The 20566-nt window shown below is 40.0% G+C and overlaps 1 protein-coding gene across 1 annotated transcript; it reads right to left on the bottom strand.

Moving 5' to 3' along the window:
• Positions 1-19137: 19137 nt before the first annotated feature.
• Positions 19138-20040, bottom strand: LOC137345702 (probable G-protein coupled receptor 139; the record flags this gene model as incomplete). Its single annotated transcript, XM_068008964.1, has 1 exon — positions 19138-20040. A coding segment is annotated over one exon (903 nt), but the record flags the coding sequence as incomplete, so codon positions are not given.
• Between the last annotated feature and the right edge of the window lie 526 nt (positions 20041-20566).

The raw sequence follows: 20566 nt of genomic DNA, 5'->3' as shown, positions 1-20566 counted from the left end.
ACAACTCAGACACGATGGGTTGAATTTTACCAGATACTCAATGTTGGGAGTCGTGGCGGGTGGGGGGGGGGGGGGGGGTGGTGATGGAGGCGGGAGGCGCTGGAAAATAACTCTGGGAGAAGCCTTCCATGAGCCTTGAATCCGGGAAGACCCCATCGCACTTTATTAGCGACATTGGGCAGGATAACTAGTACAAGCATATGCATTGAGCTTGATAAAATACGCCTGGAAATAAGGTTTGCATATAATTGTTAAATAGCCTTTGTAACCTATACACCAGGAAATAAATCTACACTTAGTTGTGAAATTGTACCTGATAACTAATACACATGGTATAACATTATAATTAATTGTTAAATTCGGAATGATAACTATACACAGGGGAATAATATAACAGTATATTGTTAAATTGGACATGATTACCAATACACGGGATAATTACAGATAACCACAACATGCAGTACATAGCTACACTACAATGATTGTTAAATTGGACACTATTAAACACAGGTTAAGATCGTTATAATTAATAATAAGGTCAGACAAATGAGTCCACACACGGGAAAAATTACGTTATTTAAGTTTGATATGCTAACTTACGGATGAGTGCACAAAATTACAGTTTACTGTCATATTGGATAACAATAAACAACACTTAGGGAAATAAAATTGCGGTTAATTGTGAAATTGCACCCGATAGCCCGTGCACTAGGGATTAATTTTGCCGTTATTTAGGAAATTCCAGCTGATAACTAATACACAGGGAATGAAGTGACAAATAAATGTTAAATTCTGTTTGATAACAATGCACAAGGGAATAATATTGCCGTATGTTTTTAAATCGAACATAATAACCAATACACAGTTTAAATATTGTTAAAATTGCAAGTGGTACATAGCTATACTAAATGCTAATTTATGCACGATAACTAATACACAGTTTAAAAGCGTTAACATTAATTATAAATTCGGATATATTGAGAAAAACGTGGGGGAAAGTAACAGTTATTTCAATTTGATATGGAAAGCTTTAGATGGTGAATAAAATCACAGTTCATCATCATACTGGATTACTATAACAATACTCGGGGAAACAATTTTACAGCTAATTTGTCGATTATGTATGCAATGCATAATAAAATTAGTTAACTGTTAAATTGTTTGTGATGCTGAGTGTACATGGGTTCAAAGCTACTGTTGATTGTTAAATTGGACAAGCTAAATAATACACAGGGAATAAATAAAGAATTAATTGCTTATTGGTTTTGACAAATTACTATACAACTAATAAAGTTTCTGTTAATTCTAATATTTGACCTATGACTATGCCCTGGAAATACGATTATGCCAATTGTTATATTGGGCTTGATAACAGATCCATGGTGTTGTAAAGTTACAGTTATGGTCAAATTGGGCATGAGAACCAATACACAGAGGAATAATTGTTAAATTTGAGAAGATAAGCCATATGCAGGGGAATAATGCTACAGTTAATTGTTCAATTGAATGTAAAAAAAAACTGATTAATAAAATTAGTTAATTGTTAAATTGTTCATGATAACCAATGCATGTATTTCATAACTGCAGTTTATTCTTAAATTGTACATAATAACTAATAAACTGGTTAAGAGCATTTTAATTAATTATAAAGTTGGATGGATTAAGCAATACACAGGGGAAAAGGTTGCAGTTATTTATACTTGATATGATAAATTGTACACCGGAACAGGAAATTTAATTTAATTATTATATTGGATAATGATAAATATTGTGTTGGGGAATAAAGTCAATTGCACATACACTGTCTAGTAATATGAGTTATTTGTTAATTACATTGTGATAACGAGCACTCGTGGGTACAAAGCTATTGATATCCAATACACAAGGAAACAAAGTTACAGTTACTGTTTAATTGTACATCATAACCAATACACGGGAATAAATTTACATCATTACATTGTAATTCATTACTCATAAATGCAGTATAAATTTATAATTACTGATTGGTCCTGATAACTAAAACACAGGGATTAAGTTTAATCTTGTTATGATGGTGTTTCTATATTTTTGCTATTTTTTTTTGAGAACTCGTATTTTTGAATTATGGACTTTGTTTTACTTGGGAATACTAAAAAGGATGCCATGTTTGTTTTTTTTACTGGGGCCGTTGAAAGGACACTGAGAGGTCTTGTTTGAAAACAATATTTAATGGTAGTCACCTGCTTTCAGATAAATATCCAGCTGGAGTTTTTTGACTTGGGGGAGATGTTTACTGAGAAGTGACAGGTCAAGATTTATAGGGGTCAGGAGGCTTGGCTCCTGAGATTGTTCTTGGTTTCGCTTTGAGCAGTGTGTTGGGCTGTGAATGGTTTGAAACAGTTGAGAAAAGCAGCCAAGAGAGCAGTCACCATCAACAACCTCTTCCATCTCTTTGAGAAATTCTGAGAATGAAGTATAAGAAATGGAGAAACTGATGCTTCATTTCTCCTGAAAAGCTTGTCAGAAACCCTTGGTGCCACATGTCTCCTGGAAGCCTGCCAAATTGATCTTCAATGGTATGGTACCTGAAAATTACTGTTCCACAAAGATCCCAGTGACAGCCATCTATACGTATATGGGATGCCAAATGAGAAAAGGGACAACTGACATCTTTCAATATCTTCTGCCTTATCTTCAAGAATTAGCGGGCATTTGGTCAAAGTATTCTTTTCTGTCTTTTTTGTGTGTAAGACACCTCTAAAGAGGAAATATCTTTATTTTTCGGTTAACTGGTGTGTGTGTGTGTGTGAGGCTCTCAGGTAAAAGGAAACTTTCATATCTAAATCTGTGTATTTAAGCTTTGTTTCATTACTGGTTAGGACTTGTTCCATAATAAACTTATAATTTTATTATTGATTAAAGAAACCTGGTTGGTTTATTTTATTCTGGTATAAAGAGTAGAGTATATGATTGACCACATCAGTAACTGGGTAAACATTTAAATATATGCTGTTACCTGTGGAGAAGTGGGACTAGAAAACACAGTGCACCGGTTGTAACAGCGTTAATTGCTATATTGGATTTGATAACAATGCACAGGGGAATAAGTTGATACTTAGTTGTTAAATACACAGGGGATTAAGAGACGATAAATTGTTCATTGTGCTTGAAAACTTCTGTAATAGGAACGTAGTTACAGTTCATTGTTAAATTGGGCTTAATAATTCGTGCACTGTGTTAATGAGTTACAGTTATTTTAAAATTTGACCTGCTAAGCAATGTGCTGAGGCATGTATTCGCAGTTAATTGTTCAATTGCATATATAACCGAACACCAGCTAATAAGATTAGTTAATTGCTAATTGGTCGTTGTAACAAGTGCATGCTCTGCATAGCTACAATTGATACCTAAATTATACAAGATAACTAATGCACAGGTAAGGAAGTTACAGTAAATTATAAAAATGGGCATATGAAGCAACACACAGGGAAAAGATACTGTTAGCTACATTTGATATGGTAGATAATACATCGGTGCATAAAGTTACAACTATTTGTTATATTGGGTTTGATAACAATTTACTGGGTAACAATGTTATAATTAATTGTTTGATTGGATATGATAGCCAATACACAAACAAATAATGTTACTGTTAGTTGTAAAATTGGACATAATAGAGAGCAAAAAGGATATAAAGTTATAGTTAATTGTTATATTGGACTGACAACAATAAACAGCGGAATAAGTTTTCAATTAATTGTTAATTGTGACTTGATGAACATTACATTGTGTTAGAACTGAAGCGGGAGGAGTGCACTGTTTATTCTAGTTCCACTTCTCCACAGGTCACAACGTATATTTAAATGTTTTCCCCACTTACTGGTACTGTCAGTAATAGACTGTATCATTATCCCAGAGTAACACACATCAACCAGTTTTCTTTAATGAACAACAAAATTATTAGTTTATTATAAAAAAATTTTACCAGTAATGAAACAAAGCATAAACATACCGATCGAGTATAAAAGTTCCCTTTTACTTTCGACACTATCTCACACACAAATACACAAGTTCACTGAAACAAATAAGAGATTTACTCTTTAGAGCTCTAGGACAAAAAACAGACAAAGAATATGTTGGCCAAAATACTTGCTAATGCTTGAAGAAAAACAGAGAACATATGAAAAGATATCAGAAGCCTTTTTTGGTTTGGCATCCAAGATACGTATAGACAGGTCTCACTGGAATATTCCTAGAATAGTTTTTATCAGGTGACGTGGCAAGCTTTCCAGGCAAAATGCAGTATCTGAGGTTTCAGGCAGTTTCTTATACTTGCTTCTCAGCTTCTCAAGAGTTGGATAACTAGCATCCCTTTTTCAAAGAGCTGGAACAGACTCAGGTGGGATATTGATCTTGGGTCAAATTTTCTTCAACTGCCTTTTCAAACCATTGTCCGTATGCCAGCTCATTGCCCAAAGCTAAACCATAAGCAGTGTCACGAGTCAAGCCTCCTGACCCCTATAAATCTTGACTTGCAACTTCTCTGTAAACATCTTCCCCAAGTCAAAAACAACCCCTGCTGGATAATTATTTGAAGACGGGTGCCTTCCAGTACCTGGTTGCAATCCAGACCGCTCACTGATCCTTGTAAAAAAATAAATCCAATGACTCCTTTTCAGTTTTAAACCACAAATTTTCAAAGTTTAATAACAAAAATGGAGACACTAATAACACGTCCACGCTTGGAGGTATGAAACGTTATTTTTAAAGGTATTTCATTATAAAGTGTGGAAAAACAGAAGATGAAAAAAATTAAAACACATTTGCACAATCAGGGCTGAACTTTATGTGTGTGCCACGATGGCGGCACATCCCACACAGATGCGGTGCCCCTGAACCTCTGCGATATTATGTGTGGGGACTCATTTAAATAGAGGAGGTGGAGCGGCCGCCCCGATGACATTAGGGGGCCGCCTCTGCCTACCCTGCTGCCACCACACAGGCGGCTGCACAATGTTTAAAGTGCTTTAAGCCGGCACAAATATGTTTAATTTTTAAAGGGACAGTGTAAAGGATTTTTATGACATTTGAAAATAGGTGATGGATGCCCTTCTCCAGTCCTCTCCCACACCATGATCATATCAGACAATGAAATGACCATCAGGTAATTTATGTAACACCTGAACTTTCCCCCAATCTTCAATCTTCTGCCCTTCAATCCTTTCCCATCATCCCCACATCCAATAAAAATTGGTCTCCACGCTCCTCCACCCCTCCCGCCCTGAAAATGTTATTACTCCCTCCTCCCCACCAAGTTCTTTCCCGTAACTCCGTATGGAATTCCAAAGGCGTGTGAAGGCTGAAGGTTGGTCGTAATATTGGAATTGAACGGCCGCCACCTGCAGTTAAGTTCATTTGCATACTTTAATTGCTTTTTCCCATATGCTGATGAAGTGTGTGTGTGTGTGTGTGGGGGGGGGGGGGGGGGGGTGGCGGGGGAGGGGTGGCGCACGTAGGTCCTGCCACCGCCATTAATATGCGGTGGGCCCTTCTTTGCGTCGTGGGTTGAGGCGCGCCTCTCCCTCTCCCTTTCCGTGACCCAGGGCGTCGAGCAGGAAAATTCAGCCCTCATACTCATTCACTCTATCTGTAGTTAATACACTTCTGCTTTGTACCATCATTGCATTCAAGTAACTCAAAGCAACGTTAGATTCTAGATTGAACATCTGCACTTACATTATTTTTTGCCAACAATGTGGAGAATCTTTAAGTGGTAGGGTTGTAATAGTAAACTCAGTTGGCGTATTCTGCCATTCTGGTTTTTATGTTTCTCCACAAAGCTAGGGGATTATGATTAGTAAACACCAGTCTCCCTCTGTAGGCATGGCAGACATAGACTTCAAAATGTTTAAGAGCCACTGCTGAATATCTTTTTTGTTGTATATTTAGTTTTTTGGAAAATTTACCCAATTTATCATCTTGTAACAGGACTGCATCAGCTCCTCTGTCACTAGTGTCAATTGCTGCATTGAAGGGCTTAGCGAAATATCGAGCACACAACACTGGTTCATTAATCAAAATGACTTTCAGCCTCTCAAAATATGCTTGGCACTCCCCTGACCATGCTACCTTGGTTTTCTTTTTTTGTAGAAGATCTGTCTGTGGAGCAGCTATAGTACTAAAATTTGTACAAACATTAGTTCGAAACCACACATCGCCAAAAGGCAAGGTTAATTACTAAGTCAGCCAATTATAATTTGAATATTGCTGAAAATAGTAACATTTTGTCGAAACTTTTGTTCTTGCACTCATCAGGACAAATCGCAAGAATACCAATGTAAAGGAAACAACAAATTTATACCGTATGAGAAGAGAATGCTGATTGACTGGCAAGTTGACTCTGACTAGTAGAGTCGTTGCCATGGAGAATGCACCAGTTTATGGTGACTGGCAGTTAACTGCCAAGCTGCCAAAGTAACTTGTTTTGAGGGTCTTAGGTTACCTTTCTAAAGGTCCTTGTGTCTGTGGGTGGTATTTGAAAACTTTAACTGTGTTGTACCCATATTACCCACAACTTCCTGAAAGATTTTAAACCGAAAATTGGAACCTTGATCCAACCGAATGTCAATCGGTAATTCATATCTAGTGAAGAACTGGGTTAACTTTGATACCACTAATAACTTGTTCTCAAGGGAATAACCTCTCGTAAACCAAGTAGCCATATCCATGATAGTGAGTATATATTGGTGTTCCACTTTTATTTTTGGTAAAGATCTGAGAACACCCTACTAAATGGTTCACCAAAAATGGGTATGGGAATTAGAGGTGCCGGTGTTATGGCAGGTTGAGGTTTTCTCACAATGTGGCACTTATGGCATGTTTTACAAAACTGCACCACGTACTTGGAAAGAACTGGCCAGGGGAACTGTCGACTTATACTTTATTGGGTTTCTGGGTCCCCACATGCCCCGATACAGGAATGAGGAATTTCGTGCACTATTCTTAATAGTTGCCTGATACTTTAGTGGTACAACTATCTGATGAACTACAGTCCATTTTTCATCTGCAGGCCTGTGAGGAGGTCTTCACTTCTTCATCAGAACCACATCTTTATTATAATCGCCTCTGGAATTCCTTTTGCCTCAGCTTCTGTTCGGGCTGATCGTGCCACTTCTGGCAACCCTGGATCACCTTGCTGAGTCCAGATCAGAGAAGATGTATTAAGCATCTCCTTTGGATGATCCAAATCCCTAAATGAAGTGACTGTGGTGCCAATTTTACCTCTGACAATGGAACTTGTTTAGCTATTGCTCTTTTGAATCCCACCATGGCAGAGGTGAAATTTGAATTCAATTTATGAATCTGGAATTGAAAACTAGTCTAATGGTGAACAGGAACCCATTGTTGATTGTTGGGAAAAAAATATCTGATTCACTAATGTCCATAAGGGAAGGAAATCTGATGTCCTGACCTTGTCTGGCCAACAAGTGACTCAAGATCCACAACGATGTGGTTGACTCTTAAAATGCTCTCTGAAATGGCCGAGCAAGCCACTCCATTCAAGGACAATTAGGGATCGGCAGTAAGTTTTGGCCTAGAGAGCGAAGACCATATCTCACAAGCGATTGAAAAAGAATACACAGAAGGAAACATTTCTGAAAACCTTTTCCTGCAACTGTTCTGTCTCTAACATCATTAGTTTTTTTTCCATGACTACCAGAGAAGCTAATACCTTTGCTAAAGACAAATCATTCCCCAGGAGTAGGTCAACTCATTCTACTGGCAAACTGTGGCCAACTCCTACAGCTACCTTTCAAGACATTGCAAACATTAGGTCACACTCTAGGTGCACCTGGTTCAAATGTATGGATATATACTTCCCGCCAATACCATTCACTAAAACCTTGGCATTCAGTGCACTTTCTGGTGGAAATGTTATGCTTTTCCCCAGCAAAATAGTTTGTGTGGCTCCTGTATCCCTAAGTATAACTTTAGGCTTACCTGCCTCACTTGATGGATAAGGAGTTACTTTTCCTTTCGACAAGAATTCCATACAATTCTCAGGTATCTTATTGACAACCACAGCACTCATGGTGGTTTTTGTATTTAGCCTTACAGATGCAGGCAGAGCGACAGCATTCTGCACAAATGTGTCCGACCTAGTGACAATGGTAAAACCTAGACTTACAGACCTCGCTTCCACCCTCAGCACCTTCTTTTTTGGCCTGAGGAGGATTTCCTGGAGCGTTCCCAGCTGTCCCTTCTTGTCCTCGGCTACTTGCCTTTCGTTCACCCTCCCACCTTCTTTCTGTCTTGTGCTTGTGGGGGTGACAAACAAACTCATAATCATCAGCAATTTCTTCTGCTTTTCTGGCAGTTGAAACTTTTTGTTTCTTTACTGGGTTCTTACTAATGGAAGGAGTGATATTTTAAATTATTAGAGTATAATTAATTCCCTAAGATTATCATAAGTGGCCTCTACCTTTAGTTCCCAGATCCAATGATCAAAATTAATTGGCTTTACCCTCTTAAATTATATATATGTCTGCCCAGACATCTATGGACGTTCTGAAATTTCTGTTGGACTAACTTATACACAGTGAGAATAGCCTCCGCAACAGCTAAAGGAGCCTCTTCAGAAAGCATAGCATAAACTTCATGAGCTCTGCCTTTCAACCTGCTTTGCATAAACAGTGTCTAGCTTTCCTTTGTCCACTTCATCTGTTTAGCTATCTTTTAAAAAAAGAAATGAAAAATGCCCCTACATCTCTTTCCTCAAACTTAGACCTTGCACAAATTTAAACAGCACTCCATTGGGTCCTGAGCTGGAGTAATTTCTTTCCTCATCAGAATTTTCCTTGAAGTCAAGACCACCCTGTTGTCTTAGTTGCAGCTCTTCTAATTTTAATCCCCTTCCTTTTGCCCTTTCCACTCTTTCAAGTTCACGTTTCTTCATTCTAATTCTCTTTCTTGTTCAAGTTCAAGTCTTTTTCAGCTCGTTTTCCTGTTCCAGCTCCAGCTGCTTCATCTGCAACCGAATTTTATCTAATTCAACTGCATTACTCTCTGGTTTGCCTTCTTCTATTTTCAAATGGTTTGTTATTACTTCAATTATTCTGTTTTTTTAGTTCCTGGTTTTAACTCCCAACACCAATAGCTCTGACAAGTCCTCTATTTAACCTTGGCTAAGTTTCTCAAATCACTCAGGGACACATCTTCCATCCCCAGAAACCTCACAGCCACTGGTCGAGACATTGCCGAAGTGTAAACTTTAATCTACTGCACAATAAACCTTTATTTTCCCATCTTTTCAATTATTTTTACCCCACGTATAATTGCATGTCATAAGAGTTGGGGTATCCTGCAAAGACCCCCAATTATATATTGCGACCGAGGTGGGAGGAGTGCACTGTTCCTTCTAGTTCCACTTCTCCACAGGTCAGAACATATATTTATTTTCCCCCCACTTACTGATACAGTAAATCATAGACTCTATTTTTATTCCAGAATAATACACACCAACCAGTATTGTTTAATAAACAACAAAATTATCAATTCATTATAAAACAGGTCTTAACCAGTAATGGAGCAAAGCACAACCACAGAGATCGAAATATAAAAGTTTGATTTTTACCATAGCACCCAACCCCCACCCACCCACCCACCCACACACTCACACATACATATTCATACATACACTGGTTAACGGGAAAAAATAAAGCAATTTACTCTTTACAATTTACAATAGTACAAAAACAGACAAAAATATGTTAGTCAAAATACTTGCTAACTCTTGAAGAAAAAAGAGAAGATATGAAAATATGTCAGAAATCCTTTTTGGTTTGGCCTCCCAGATACGCGTAGACAGCTCTCACTGGGATCTTCCTAGATTTGTTCTTGTCAGGTGACATTGAAGATCATTATGGGCAGGCTTTCCAGGGAAAATGCAGTATCAGGGGTTTGAGGCACAGTTCTTACATTTGCTTCTCAGCTTCTCATGAGATGGATAACTAGCATGCCTTTTTCAAAGGGCTGGAACAGACTGCGGTGGGGTTTTGCTCCATTATTCATATCCCAACTCACTTCCCAAAGTGAAACCATAAACAGTGTCACATGAGTCAAGCCTCCTGACACCTATAAATCTTGACCTATCATTTTTCTGTAAGCATCCTCCCCAAGTCAAAACCAACACTTGCTGGACAAATATTTCAAGACAGGTGCCTTTCAGTAACTGTTTACAGTTCAGACGTCTCAGTGACCCTTGTAAAAAAAATCAATGGACTCCTACACATTACATATAGCTACATTCCTATACACATAGCTTTAATTTGAGGGGTGATAGATATAGGACAGATGTTAGAGGTAGTTTCTTTACTCAGAGAGTAGTAGGGGCGTGGAACGCCCTGCCTGCAACAGTAGTAGACTCACCAACTTTAAGGGCATTTAAGTGGTCATTGGATAGACATATGGATGAAAATGGAATAGTGTAGGTCAGATGGTTTCACAGGTCGGCGCAACATCGAGGGCCGAAGGGCCTGTACTGCGCTGTAATGTTCCAATTCTAATTCTAATTCTAATTCCTTTTCAATTTCAACCCACAAATCTTCATTTTTTGTAAATGGAAGCACTCCTAACTATAGGAAAACATGGTTACAGCTAAACAGTTAATTGTTTAATTGGACATGATAACCAATGCATGACTGGATAAATTTACAGTTAATTGCTAAATTACATCTGATAACCAATACATTAAATATTAAGTTACAATTAATTGTTCATTGTGGTTGATAACTACTGCACAGAGAATAAACTTGCAGTTAATTTTTATACTGTGCTTGATAACGGTACATAGGGGAGTAAGGTTACACTTATTTGTTAAGTTGAGCTTGAAGACCAATGTACTGTGGAATAAAGCTACAGGTATAGTTGAATTGAGAATGGTAACCAATGCAAAGCACAATAAAGTTATAGTTAATTGTTAAATTGCATCAGGTAAAGTACGCAGAAGGCTAAATTTGCAGTTAACTGTTTAATTGAATATGACAAAATACACTACATAATAAAACTATTTAATTGCTCATGACAGCCTGTACATGGGGTGTATGGAAACACTCAGTCATTAAATTGCGCATGATAACTAACACACAGGTTTAGAGCATACCAGCTAATTCTAAAATCTTGCATCTTAAGCAATTCACAAGTAAAAAAAGTTACCGTTATTTAATTTAATATAAAAATTTACACCCAAGTTCATAAAAATGCAGCTCATTGTTATATTGGATTATGATAAAATTATTCAGGGAAATAAAGTTACAGCTCATTGCTCAATTGTACATACACTAACTATTAAAATGAAATAATTGATAATTGGTCGTGATACCAAGTGCACTTGTGTAAAACAACAAAGTTAATTGTTAGACTTGACATGACATCTAATAGTGTCACAATAAATTATAAAACTGAACAGATTAAGCAATACATATGAAGAAAGTTAGTTATTTAAATTTGATATGGTAAATAATAAATTGATACATAAAATTAAAGTTAATAGTTATTTTGGCATCTGATAAATAATAAGTAGGGAATCAATTTTCAATTAATTAATTATTCATTTGCATACAACGAATGCATTTGCAAATGAAATGAGTTAGTTGTTCAATTGCTCCTGACCACAATGCACACTGGTACAAAGCTGCAGTTAATTGCTAAGTTGTATTTATTAACCAGTATACAGGGGTATAAAATTACAGTAATTATTGGATATGATAACCAATACTTAGAGGAATAGAAGTTGCTGTTGATTGTTCAATTTGGCTTGATAATCAATACACAAGGTAATAAATCAACACGTAATTATTTAATGGAACATGTCTACCAAAACATAGGTAAATATAATTACAGCTTATTTAATTGGACATGATAACCAAAACAAAGGCAATACAAGTTACAGTTAATTATTGTGTCTGGCTTGATAACCAATGCATACTGGAATGAAGATACAGTTAATTATTTAATTAGGCATGGTTACTACTGAATTGTGCATAAAGTTACATCTAATTGTTTTATTTGCCTGGGTAACAATACACAGGTGCATGAGGATAGAATTAGTTGTTAAATAAAAACCGATACACAGTTGGAATAAAATTATGTTTCCTTTTAAATTGGGATTTAGTTGTCATACATAGTGTAATAAAGTTACAAGTCATTAATTAATTGGACCCGATACCTAAACACTGGGTATAAAGTTACAATTAATTATAATATTGGGCTTGCTAGCAATACACAGGACATTAAGTTGACAGTTAATTGTTAAATTAGTCTTGATAACCAAAACAAAGGAAGATTAAATTATTGTTAATTATTACATAGGACAGATAAGCAGTATGCAGTGCTGTAAAAGTGCAGTCACTTGTTCAAATGGATATAAAAAAATCGATTGGATAGCTAAATTAAATTACTTGGTCTTTGTGAATTGTTAAATTGTTCCCGATGACGAGTGTATGTGTTAAGCAGCTACAGTTAATTGTTAAAATAGTCAGGATAACTATCTACAGGTTAACAGTGTTGCAGTTAATTATAAAATTGGCACATTCAGCAACACACAGGACACAAATGTTACAGTTATTTGAATTTGATATAATAAATTATCAAATTATGGTTCATTGTCACATTTGATTATGAGAAACAATTGGTAGTGGAATAAAGTTATAGTTAATTATTTTATTGTCTACAATGAATACACTGACTAATAAAGTGTGCTACTTATCAGTTTGATTGTGTTAACGAGTGCCATGGGTCAAGCTCCTGTCAATTGTTATTTTATGCCTGCTAATAAATACACAGGGGAAGACATTTAGACCAACAAAACTTTGTAACATTTTGTTGTGATTCTTAATCCTCAGTGCTTCTTTTCTAATTCCCTGCTGATCCATTTGCTTCTACTTTGTGAAAGGCGACATCTATGGAGCTGGTATAAGTGTATACAAAGCAAAAAGTCCTGTTCTTATTCAACTTCGTAGTTTTGTGGTGTATAATGGCAGGTTGTCTGTTCGACACCAACCCTACAGGTTTGTATCTGGGGCCTTTCATTGTAAGGATACAAAGGATATCAGGGGTCCATTCCCAAAAATACGATTCCCGAACAGGAGTAGTAGCATAACCTACGACATCTTAGTCGCTCCTTTACCTGCAGACATAATACCAAATATGACATTTATTCTCAATTCAACACCTGTTCCTTTCTAATGCAGGGTTTACACTGATCACTATGATGCAACATGTATGTTCTTCTCTGGTGTCTGGATGGCTAACTTAATACTGGTCTCTCCCAAGTTGTTTACGTTGTCACACAAAGCTTCTCAATCAGCCTTCCAGGCAACCTTCTTTAAAACATTACTTTAAAACTTTTATTTTTAGCATCACTTGATCACCAATTGAGTCGGGCCTCGAAATTCATGGGTGAATATATGGAACCTGAAACAAAGATTTTCAGGAAAAGATTTGCGACTGCATCTAGAGTTACACAAATCACCTGGGCGCGATTCACCAACATATCACAATGTGGTATCAGTACACAATCCAGTGAAAGTTCGGAAAGTATTGTTACAAATATTTAATTGATAGCTTTGTCTTCGAGATGGTTGTGTCCTTAACTATACTGAACAGTGAGAACATGCATTTTGTAGCCTGGCCACAAACATGCAGGGGAAGATCAAAGACCCCAAGACACCCCGATCTAATGATCAAATAACCCCGATGCACAAGAATGGCCTGTGTCTGATGTCACGTGTGGTTTGACCTTGGGATACCTCTATAAGTGCAAATGTGATCAGTCACTCATGAGGCAATTACTATATGGAATGTATGGTGATGATGATGCACTGAAGACTGGGTGGGTGCAAGACATGGTCAATCACGCTGACAGCACCATTACATGGAATGGCTAATGCAACTCAGAAGAGTGTGAACATACACTGTATCACAACTGATCAAAACGTTTTATTCAAGGTTATGAAACATGTTCCATGTAAGGGAACTAGCCTTCTGCATTCAGCTTAATTAAAGAACTGCGAATATGTTGGGACAGACAAGAGGGAAGGACAATCAGATGGATAAAAGATAGAAAACTTGAAACACCTGCCACCTTCAATGACTTATGTACATATACACCTAGATCCCTCTGCTCCTGCACCCTCTTTTGAATTGTACTCTTTATTTTACATTGTCTCTCCATGTTCTTCCTACCAGAATGAATCACTTCACATTTCTCTGCATTGAACGTCATCTGACACCTGACTGCCCATTTCACTAACTTGGCTATGACCTTTTGTAGTTCTACACTATCCTTCTCACAGTTGATAATGCTTCCAAGTTATTGCCCCATCTCACCATCTCCATCTGCTGGTGTCCCTGTCTCACTGCAGTTACTGTCCCCCTCTCACCATCTCCATCTGCTAGCGCCCTTGTCTCCCTGCAGTTACTGCCTACTCTCACTACCTTCATCTGCTGGTGTCCCTGTCTCACTGCAGTTACTGTTCCTTCTCACCATCTCCATCTGCTGGTGTCCTTGGCTCACTGCAGTTACTGTCCCTTCTCACCATCTCCATCTGCTGGTGTCCTTGTCTCACTGCAGTTAATAGCTCCTCTCACCATCTCCATCTGCTGGTGTCCCTGTCTCACTGCAGTTACTGTCCCTTCTCACCATCTCCATCTGCTGGTGTCCTTGACTCACTGCAGTTACTGCCCCCTCTCACCATCTCCATCTGCTGGTGTCCTTTTCTCACTGCAGTTACTGTCCTCCTCATGCCATCTCCATCTGTTGACTGACCACCTTTCCATACTCCCGCTACACCAGAAGCGTGAAAAGAGAAAATCATCCACATCGCTACCTCCAACAAACCCAGAGAATCAGTCATCTACATCTGCAAACTAAAAGCCTCACGACTACTGAATTCAGCTGGAAGCCAGCCAAATCAACAACCTTAACAAACTGTATACCTTGTTGAATTGATGGATTCTAACTCAACCAATCTGCCTTTCCCGACTCTGTAACCTATTTGTATCAGAGTGTGCAAGTGAGTGTAAGTTGGCGCGTAGTTTATAATTTTTATAGAGAGGTGTGGTGCAGTAAAGTTTCTTTCTTTGCTAACTCAAGAAAACCGGTCCGATTGCTTTTTGTTGTGATCATAACAAGTAAGTAATCAAACAGCTAAAGAACTGGTCGGTATGACCACTTTGTGAAAGAATTAAACCTGTTATTATCAAACAAGGCGAGGGAAAAGAGGTAAGCCCTTCTACCTCTACTCACTTGATCGTAATATTGGTAACATCCTTGTTAATCTCGTTTGTATCTTCTCTAGTGCAATCAGATCCTTACTGTAATGAGGTGACCAGAACTGTATGCCTATAGGCAGAGGCGGTGGCATAGTGGTAATGTCACTGGACTATTAGGGCGGCACAGTGGTGCAGTGGTTAGCACTGCAGCCTCACAGCTCCAGGGACCTGGGTTCGATTCTGGGTACTGCCTGTGTGGAGTTTGCAAGTCCTCCCTGTGTCTGCGTGGGTTTTCTCTGGGTGCTCCGGTTTCCTCCCACAAGCCAAAAGACTTGCAGGTTGATAGGTAAATTGACCATTATAAATTGCCACTAGTATAGGTAGGTGGTAGGGAAGTATAGGGACAGGTGGGGATGTTTGGTAGGAATATGGGATTAGTGTAGGATTAGTATAAATGGGGGGTTGATGGTTGGCACAGACTCGGTGGGCCGAAGGGCCTGTTTCAGTGCTGTATCTCTAAAAAAAAAATAACCAGAGGCCCAGGCTAATGTTCTGGTGACGTGGCTTTAAATCCCACCATGGCAGATGGCAAAATTTGAATTCAGTTATTACATTCTGGAATTTAAAATAAAAACATCGTCTAATGATGATCATAAAGCCATTTTTGATTGTTGTGAAAACGCATCTGATTCACTAATGTCATTTAGAAAGGAAGTCTACCATTCTCATGTCTGACCTACATGTGTCTCTAGAAATGCGCTTGACTCTTAAATGCTCTCTAAAATGGCCACTCAGTTCAAGGGCAATTAGGGATGGGCAACAACTGCTGGTCCAGCCACCGACGCTCACATCCCATGACGAATTTTTTAAAGAAGTGCTCTGGCTGTGGAGCATAGAGTGATCAGAGATGGAGTGTATCACAGATAGAGTGTAACAGTTGGGAATTTGATATATGGAAATTCAGTGCAGATGTGAAAACTGCTTTTTCGTGCCTCCTATTTTTGTAATGGGTTATTTTCCATATAGAGATACAGCACTGAAACAGACCCTTCGGCCCACCGACTCTGTGCCGACCAACAACCACTCATTTATACTAATCCTACATTAATCCCATATTCCCTATCACAGCCTACCACCTTCCTACACTAGGGACAGTTTACAAGGGCCAATTTACCTATCAACCTGCAAGTCTTTGGCTGTGGGAGGAAACTGGAGCACTCGGTGGAAACCCACACAGTCACAGGGAGAACTTGCAGACTCCACCCAGGCAGTAGCCAGAACTGAGCCCGAGTCACTGGAACTGTGAAGCTGCAGTGCTAACCATTGTGCCGCCCACTGCTGTGTTGTAAGAAAATATTTAATTTAATCGACCGATAACTTAAACGTCAACAAATAAGTAGTTAAAATCTTTCCCTTGTATTTTACATGATGTGCACGCATTAAGTAGTTCACCCAATTTTCGAACATAGCATCAGCTAAAAGACTAAAATAACTGTAAACTAAATTGATTAAGTCCATGGAATAATTAACTAAACAAATAAAACATGGGTTCACATGGGGTGGCAGGAGAGGGAATGTGCCATAGCTTCAGCATGTAGAAGTTTGTGGAGAAATAGTCAATAGTCCCCGAGGATTGTGATTCCCCACTTACTCGATCATCCCTGGGGATTTTGATACCCTGCTCAGTCGATGATCCCTAGGGATTGTGATTCCACACTGAGTTGATGATGCCTGGTGTTTGTGATGCCCCTCTCAGTCGATGATCCTCGGGCGTTGTGATTTCTCCACTCAGTCCTTGGTCCTCTGTGATTGCGACAACCTCCACCCCCACCCCGCCCTCCTGATTCGATGATCACTAAAACTGTGAGCTCTGGCTCAGTCACTGCTCCCTGTGATTGTGATTTCCCCTTCTGTCGATGGCCCCTGGGGATTGTGATCCCTTCCCCCCCCCCCCCCCCCCCGCCACCTCCACCCTCAGTCAATGATGTATAGGATTATGGTGCCCTCCTGAGTCAATGATCCCCGGGGATTGTGATTCCTATCTCTGTCGATGGTTCTTGGGGATTGTGATTCCCCCTCAGTCAATGATGTCTAGGCTTGTGGTTCCCCCCGCCCCACCCCCACCCCCGAGTCAATGATTCCCAAGGATTGTTATTTCTACTTGAGTCGATGACCTTAGGTCCTGAACCTTTCCAGCTTTGACCTTAAGATCGTCTCTATAACCTACCTTTTCGAACTAGCTTTTCGTCACTTGTCCTAATTTTCCGACATGTGGTTTGTAGTAAATGTTTCTATGATCAACGTTCCTGTGAAGCAACTTGGCATGTTTCAAATACGTTAAAGGCGCTATATAAATGCAGGTTGGTTGTTTTGTTGCGAGCAGGCTGCCATTGATACTCATCTGGACAGAGTGAGGAATATCTGAAACACATGTCAATCTGTAACATGGGCTCCACATTCTGTAAGCTGTATGGAAAGAAACGGTTTGTTCTGACACTGAAAATATTCAGTTCCCTGCTGACAAAGAAGCTTATACACCTGAGACAGTTCCCCTCTTCCTCGATTGATTCAGCATCCAGTATAGACACGTCTGTGAACCCAGATGGCTGGAAGAAAAAGTAGTACAGCGACTTTCACCACCATAGGTTTTCCCAAGGTGCTTCATAAATACCAAAGAACCCATCTGAAGTGCCCGAATGGAGGAAAACACAGCAGTGATCAACAATATTCCTAACAGCAATGCCAGAGCTGAGCAAAGATCATGCACATTTTAGTGATAGCGCTTGTGGGAGAAATATTGGACCCCAGGACACTGGGAAAACTCTGTCCCGCCTTTTCCTCCAATAATGACCATGCAATCTTAACCATCCACCGACAGAAGAGACAGCATTACTCTCATCCAAAAAAATGTTCCATAAATTGTGCAGCACTCCCACAGTACTAACCCTCCGATAGAGCAGCACTCGCTCGGTACTGACCCTCAGACAGTACAGCACTCCCTCAGAACTGACCCTCCAATAGAGCAGCACTTGCTCAGTACTGACCTTCAGACAGTGCAGCACTCAGTCAGTACTGACCCTTCGATGGTGCAGCACTCCCTCTGTACTGACCCTCCGATAGAGCAGCACTCGCTCAGTACTGACCCTCAGACAGTGCAGCACTCCCTCAGCACTGACGCTCAGACAGTGCAGCAGCCCCTCAGTTATAACACTCCCAACAGTGCAGCCATGCCTCAGTACTGACCCTCAGACAGTGCAGCACTCCCTCAGCACTGACCCTCAGACAGTGCAGCAGCCCCTCAGTCCTAACACTCCCAACAGTGCAGCCATGCCTCAGTACTGACACTCCGACAGTGCAGCACTCCCTCAGTACTGACCCTTCAACAGTGCAGTACTCCCTCAATACTGGCCCTCGCCAGTTCAGTTCTCCCTCAGTACTGCCCCTCCGACCATGCAGCTCTCCCTCTGTATTAACCGTCTAACAGTGCAGCCCTTCCTCAGTACTAACCCTCGGACAGTACCATACTCCCTCAGTTCTGCCCATTGACAGTGCAGCAGTCCCTCAGTACTTCTGCTCCGACAGTGTAGTGCTTCCTCATTACTGTTCCTACGACAGTGCTGCGCTCCCTATCTACTGGGTGCCTTTGGTCTGGGGAGTGTCTGCTTCAGATTTTGTTTCGGCCCTATCCAACCGAGCAGCAACCAGGCTGAGGCACCAGGACTGTCGGCTCCTGTGCCGAGCCTGGACCCTTTCCCTCGGCCCAGGTCCTGTCTTCCAGTCCATGCTCTCGGCTGGGTTTGTCCAGATGTGCACCTCCCGCCCCGCCCCCCCCCCCCCCCCCCCATTCATGGACTGGAAGCACGGGAGCCCACCTTTCGGCTGCTCTCAGTTGTTATGTTTATGAATTAATTGAATAATTGATGTAACCGGATATTTCACCGCACTCCTGAACTGTTCACTGAACTTGGACTGTGTCACCCCATAAATAAATGTGTTTGTGCAGCAGTTTAAAGTCCGCAGCATAAATCCAACTTGTTGCAATATAAATTCAGAATTGTTGTAATCACTGGTATTGGTTCTTGTAATGCTATAATATAAGAAATGTATAATACTTAACAACCACAGAAGTATGAAGCTGCCAGATATGCAGAAGAGTAAAATCACAGATTTCCTTCTGCTCTCCATCTCTGGGTCACTGCGATTCTCTCCCTTGCTCTGGCCCCTCAGTTCCTTACGGACTCGACTGGCTACTAAAATGTGTCTGACTGTCAGAGCGTTGAGCAACAGAATTGAAGCAAATGGAACAAAAGGGGTTAAAATCGTATCAAACCAGTCAACTCCCACCCATCCGGGCTCAGTATAAACGCTTGGCTTTACATAACAGCCCCATGGTACATTGTCAATTATCTTTCCAGGTTCATATATAAAGTAGACGGGGATATTTTTTAAACAGAGCAAAATGCAGGTTGTTGCTAGAACCACAACTGCAGTTTTCTCAGTGCAATATTTAGTTTTTAGCTTCTGGCAACAAATGACCACAAATCGATCAAAGGAGAAAGTGACGGTGAACCAGACAGAACAGTCTATGGCTGCACGAAGGAGGACAGTGACAACACTACACACAGGGGTGATGCGCAGGAAAGATCCCGGGAAATAATAATAGCTGATCCGCCTCAGGATGACATCAGTGATAATGACCAGTAGATCCGCCGTTGCCATGGCCACCAGGTAGCGAGTGGTGCAGGTGGAGAGTCCGCACTTTGCCCGGGACAGGATCACAATCGCCAGTAAATTAACTGTAAGAGAGAGAAAGGAAAAGAGACTGGAAATTACTGATCAAACATTCTCCTTATATGACCCAGACAGTAAGGGTAAGAGTTTAGCACCAAAATTAGGTCGAAAGTAAAGTCTGGCTTGGGTGTAAAATTAAAACCCAACCAGGGCCTGACCCGACAACAGCCAACCCAAACCCAACCCCGGCCCGAGTCCTTTAATTTTGTTTCATGCCCGACCGACCTGAAAATGTCAAACATATTCTTGAAACAGAAAAAAAGTTGTAGATTAAAAAGAAAACAATAGCACCTGCTAATGGGAATGCCAATTAGTAGTGCAATTGGGAAATCCAAATCAGTCGTGCTGTGTCAGAGAGTTCCCAAACTTTGCTAGGTTGCCTAAGGTAGACCAGATAAGTCAACAAGTGTGAGGATAAGCCACCAACATTATTCTTGCATTAGCAGACAGTTCAGGAACCCAGACATGGTGCTGTCAGAGAGAATAACCAACTTTTGTCTATTTTAGATCCTCTGCTACTTAG

This window comes from Heterodontus francisci, chromosome 29 (genome assembly GCF_036365525.1).
Source record: "Heterodontus francisci isolate sHetFra1 chromosome 29, sHetFra1.hap1, whole genome shotgun sequence".
Classification (NCBI taxonomy): domain Eukaryota; kingdom Metazoa; phylum Chordata; class Chondrichthyes; order Heterodontiformes; family Heterodontidae; genus Heterodontus; species Heterodontus francisci.
Note: the sequence above shows the minus strand (reverse complement) of the source record. Positions and strands in the feature narration are given on the sequence as shown.